The sequence below is a fragment of the Poecilia formosa genome, unplaced genomic scaffold (genome assembly GCF_000485575.1).
Source record: "Poecilia formosa unplaced genomic scaffold, Poecilia_formosa-5.1.2 Scaffold364, whole genome shotgun sequence".
NCBI classification, from domain to species: domain Eukaryota; kingdom Metazoa; phylum Chordata; class Actinopteri; order Cyprinodontiformes; family Poeciliidae; genus Poecilia; species Poecilia formosa.
Genome location: NW_006800303.1, coordinates 582,789 through 588,339, shown reverse-complemented (window position 1 = coordinate 588,339; position 5,551 = coordinate 582,789). Strand labels below are relative to the sequence as shown.

Sequence of the window (5,551 nt, the reverse complement as noted above, 5' to 3'; positions counted from 1 at the left end):
GAGTACATTTTTGTCTGTGTATTTGTACTTTTACTTAAGTACATTTTTTGAGTACTCTCTCGACCACTGCCCAGAAGATATTGCAATAAACAATAACATTATCTTAAGATCACTTTCAAGTCATTGCTTAATAATGTGAGAAAACATTCTGAAAGATCAATAACCTTTAAATTATAATCAACATTTAACACTGGAACTGGATGCCATTTCAAATATACAACATAAAGAGAAAACACTGAGGTAGAATGAACCTTGGCTTTAAGCAAACCAACCTTAGGAGGAGGTCCAAGTGATCGACCTCGTCCCCTGCCTCTTCCTCTTCCTCTGCCCCTCCCTCGCCCTCTTCCTCTCCCTCGCCCTCTGGGGCGACCTGGGCCCCGGTAATGGAGGCTGGTGAGTCCTTCAGCTGCCAGGCCGACGTCTCCCTGAAGACAAGCAGAGTGAGCCTTTAGAGGCAGAGCACAGCAAAACTGACACATTCTGTAGATTCTTCATTCAACTACTTAAGCTTATTTTATGCGATACTATAAACGCATCTAAACAAGTCTAAAGAAATAAATAATCCAATTCTTATTTTAAATGGATAAAAAAATATGAACATTTTATTGTCTAAAATGTAATAATGTAGGGTTACTTTTAGGGCTGCACCGACTGCCTGACCTGCTGATTCCAATTTTGGATGATGTCAAATTTTTGATCTGAAATGTTGCTCAATATAGCAAGAAAGTCGCTGAGTTGGCAACAGTGGGGTGACTACTGCTGATTGGTAATTATTGTTTGGCTTAACCAATTAACAACTGGATAGCAAAAGATGCTTGATAGGAGATTTTTTTTTTCAGACAAAGTTTGTTTTTTTACATAATGTGTTGATTATTTTTTGAAATAATAATTTAGTATAGATTATTAATTTAGAACAGATTTACTGACAATTTTTTTAAATCTTAAATGCAAAATGTTTATATTTTTGGCTTAGCTTTTTTGTATGTTGCCATTTCAGTAAATGGCCACTTCTGGTTTAATCGATCACTGAATTAGTTGATGATTATTTCAACAAATCGATTAATCATTGGTATTTCAATTAATCGTTTCAACCCCTCCAATTATTCACTGAGCGGTCTGAAATCAAAACCTAAACTCAAGAGCTGAAACCACGTAGCTCTCAGCTCTGACAGGTAAAACGGTGTCTCACACTGTTTGTTGTCATGGCAGCAGGTTTCTCCTCCTCTTCCTCCTCTTGTTCTTCTTCCTCCTCCTCCTCTTCCTCCTCCTCAGTGACAGCCTCCTCTACCTTCTGGTCCACTCTGCTCTGGCCGGGTTCTGGTGCGCCGCTGGCTGTGACCCCGGTGAGGTCGGGCTCTCCGTGGGTGGGGTTCAGCTTGTAGTGGCGGTTCAAGCCACCGGGGCCGATGTAGGCCTTATCGCAGGTCTGACAGCGGTGGCAGCGCGACTTGAGGCTGTAGCTGAGAGACGAGGGGCTGCTGGAGCCCGGCCCGTCCCGCTTGGCGTTCTCCTCCTCCTCCACGCTCATGTCGGAGTAATCGTCTGAGTCGGACTGGTGGCTCTCCGCCAGGTCCTCCGTCTTGATGAACTTGTAGTCTTTAGCTTTGTACTTGGGTGGCCTGGACACCCGACCCGATCGGGTTTGGACCTTCAGGGCTTTCTTCTCTCTTTTCTTTGCTTTCTTCTTCTCCTCTTTTTCTCGTTTTTTTTCCTTGACGATAGAGGTTGCCGTGGGAAGCCTGGGGGCGACGGTTAGGGTGGTGGGTTGCCGTGGAGCTGCGGGGATGACCGGGGTCGCTTTAACTGGGACTTTCCCAGCAGTGGTGGCCGTCCCGTTGTGCTGTGTCTTAATCAGAGGAATGCTGATGGTTTTAGTGACGGGAGCAGCAGGGGGCTTGCTGCTGGGAGGGGGCGGGTCTTTAACTGGGGTGGCAGCTGCCAATCTGACAGTAGGCGGGGCAGGTTTCTGACCCAGACTGGAGGAAGCAGTTGCTATGGTTGCTGGGCCCGTCACCTTGTGGACCAAGGGGAGCAGAGAGCCCACCACAGGAGTGGCGTTCTGCAGCACCAACTGGATCTGGGGTTCTCCTGGGTTCTGCTGCAGCAGGATCTGCTGACCCTGCTGACCTACCACAGACTGCAGGTGGATGATCTGTGCGTTGCCCAGGCCGCTGCTGGCAGACAGCTTCACCTGCGGGTGGCTGATAGCCACGGTCTTCTGCTGCAGACTCACACAAGAATTCAGGTCCTGTTTGGGAGGAACTTGGATCTGGATTCGCGTTGGTTCTGCCTGGAAAGACAAAAAAAAACAAAAAAAAAAAACAAGTTGAAATTCAGATCTGATTTCAAAAATTGTAAAACTCTCCCTGTAATGGGGCAGAGGTGTGAGGATAAAAACCCAACTGAACAACTGCAGCATGTCTCCTTTAGTCATTTACTCACAATGTGGACAGACATCAAACCCCAAAATAGAACATTATTATGGAAGAGGCTTAAGGTCACTGAGAAGTAAAAAGATCAAAATGGTCAGAGAGTTAAACTGATATATTTTCAATTGATCTTGTTTACAAAAATGTGAGGTTTAGGAACACTGGGAAAAAATCATTTCATCTGAACTTTCTGAAGGCAAGAAAAAAGACAGAATTTTGAGGAAAAAAAATAATACTGAGCTAATACTTTTGAGCACTAGCAAATTGGGCAAAAAAAATTAAAGTTAAAAAAAAATCAGAATTTTGAGAAAATCTGATTTTGGAGAAAAGTGAAAATTTAAAAGAAAATATCAGCATTTTTAAGAAAAAAAAATATATATTTTTTTTTCAGTGGCACTGAACCCGTTCTGTAAAAATTGTATATTTTGGGCAATGGTGCCCATCCACATTTTGAGTTTGTGAGCTACGATATCGTAGCTCACAAACTGTGTTGTAGATGTGTTGTAGATGTGTTGCATCTACAACACATCTACAACGGAGATGTGTTGTAGATGCACACACCTCTGTGCAGAATGTTACAGTTTTTGTTCATGTTCAGAGACAGCTGTGTTTTCAGAAATTCATTTTAGTACAAACATGTTAACGCATTTAAATTTTCAGCATTTTATAAAAACACTAAAAAGTATTTTGTCATCAAAATCAGAAACAAGAATTGACCCACAAAGATCAGTGCATATCTATTGCATAGAGTGATCATTTCTATTACAGATATGTGCAATACTTTTATAGAATGTCTGTTGTTGTATCCAATAGTTTGGTTTCTACATCCTGTATGTTCTGTACTTTGCTATTTGGGTTCCACTTCAGTCCCTGTTGTGTAGAAAAACATCCGTTGTTGTCTTTGGTTGATCAGTTAGAAACCAAAACAATCTGCAGCATTTCTCTTTTATGTGTTATGTTCATTAAAAAAAGAAAGGAGAAATCAGTCCAAAACAATGCCTGTTTCTCTTAAAGACACACTGTACGTGTTCTGTTTTTAGTAAAATAAGAAAGCTACAATCTATTTCATTTGCATTTTTCTTTGATATTTACATTGTAAAATGTTTCATGGAAAACCATGAAAGTGATTGGGTAGAACGAGGCCACAACACTTTGATGCATAACCTGGGATAATCTTGTAACACCTCTATTGTGTTGATAGAAAACTATTTCCTCTATCAAACAACCTGCAGTATATATATTTTTTTTTTCTTTTGTGTCATTGTCCTTAAAAAAATTCTAAGTTGTATAAAATCAGAATGAGCTTAGACCGAACAGAAATCTGTACCAACCATGAAATCCAGATCAGTGCATCTCTACTCACTTCTATGTGATTCCTGGTTCAGATTACTGGTCGGGTTGTAGGCTGCAGAATCCTAATCAAGATGAACGAATCCTTCATATCTAACTCACCTGGATTAAAGTGTTGGACTGCAAAGCGACCTGTTGAGCCACACTTTTCAGCTGGGTGGAAGCATTATTCTGAGGGCTGATCTTTAGGTTCTGTGGGGAAAGCTGGACCTGCTTCTGCTGACCCTTCACATGCTGCAGGTTCTCCTGAGGCACCTGGACCTGGTTCTGGGACTTGGTGACCTGGTTAATGACCTGCTGCAGCTGACTCGGATCCAGAGCCGTCTTTTGGGCCGGGGCCGGTTTGACCAGCTGGCTGTGCTGGAGCAGCTGGACGGCCTCGGTGTCGGAGACCTGCACGATCTGCTGCTTGGTGAGCTGCTGCAGCACCGCTTGCTGCTCCTCAACCGTCAGCCCGGTGCCCTCCACCAGGCTGCCGTCAGGCTGCACGTAGATGATGGTGGTGTTGGCCAGATCGGCAAACTCTGCGCCCACCAGCATGCGCTGCTCCACCTGGCAGGTTTCTGCTTCACTCGGGGGCTGACCGCCATCCGCACAGGACCCGGGCTCTGCACTCTCTGCAGGCTGATCGCACTGGGTGACGAGGAAAGTCGAGCCTTTCTCCTCGGGCTGTAAGATCTGGACGGCAGGCTGGACTGATAAAGGCTCCACGGGCTGCGTGTCTGGCTGAACGGCGGGCTCAGAGTCTGTCCCCGGTGGCTCCGCCACTGTTATTGTTCCAATAGCTCCGCTGTCACCCTCGTTGTCCGCCATTTTAGCTTTGGGGTTAACAGTTAGCTTTGACTAGGGGCCTTGATACTGTTTACCGTATCTCCAGAATATATCACTAAATAAAAAGTTATTTATAAAACCAGCGTGCGCTGGTAGATAAAACTCTCCGCGGGAATGAATGGCGACATTTAGAGCAGCGGTGAAATCGCTGGAAGGCAAGTATTAGCGGGAGGAGTTTTGAACTAGCCTAGCTTAACCCTCCGCGGCAGCTGTAGCGCATGTAACCCGGACCGGAACTACCAACGGACCGGATTCACAAGGTTCTGTCTTAATTATGGCATAAAAAAATAATTATTCATGCTATAATGATATGTCATATCATTATGATTGTGACGATTATTATAATAAAAAATAAAAATCGTAATAACGACGATTATTATTATTGTTATTGTCAATAACAATAACAATTGTTATTAATATTAATATTAACGATTAATTAATATTATCATTAATATTATTATTATTATTATTATTATTATTATTATTACGTAAATCAAGGCAAAAACAAATCCATATTGGCAAGTGAAAATTCAAAAATTGCTCCTGAAGTGTCTGAGCTTAACAGAACCCTGAGACGTTTACACTTGAAAATAAGTAAATACAATAATCTTTTTTTTATTATTATTATTATTTAAGTAACATAGAGAAAAAAGTTGCTAAGTCGAATTAAGATTAAAACACAGTATCAATAACTTTCACAAGAAAGTTTTTATATTCATTTATCTATTCATTTTGTTCTTAATTTATATTAGTTGAAGAACGATGAAGGTGCGATAGACAGGTTCAGTGTGGAACTGTGGGGAAAGAGTTTAAATGGAAGGATGAATCCAGTTTCCTGGTTTTCCGATTAGCCATTCCGAACGACGTCATTCATTTTCTAAATTCTATGACAATGATGGAAATATATAAATAAATTAAATAAATAAATAAATAAAAATATA

General features: G+C 42.0%; 1 protein-coding gene across 1 annotated transcript; it reads right to left on the bottom strand.

Moving 5' to 3' along the window:
- Nucleotides 1-68: 68 nt before the first annotated feature.
- Nucleotides 69-4,941, bottom strand: LOC103153853 (uncharacterized). Its single transcript, XM_007574923.2, has 3 exons — nt 3,882-4,941; nt 1,190-2,290; nt 69-425 (listed from the first exon to the last, which is right to left on the bottom strand). Exons 1-3 carry the CDS (start codon nt 4,590-4,592, stop codon nt 99-101), a joined length of 2,139 nt encoding a protein of 712 aa, XP_007574985.1. The 5' UTR covers nt 4,593-4,941; the 3' UTR covers nt 69-98.
- Between the last annotated feature and the right edge of the window lie 610 nt (nt 4,942-5,551).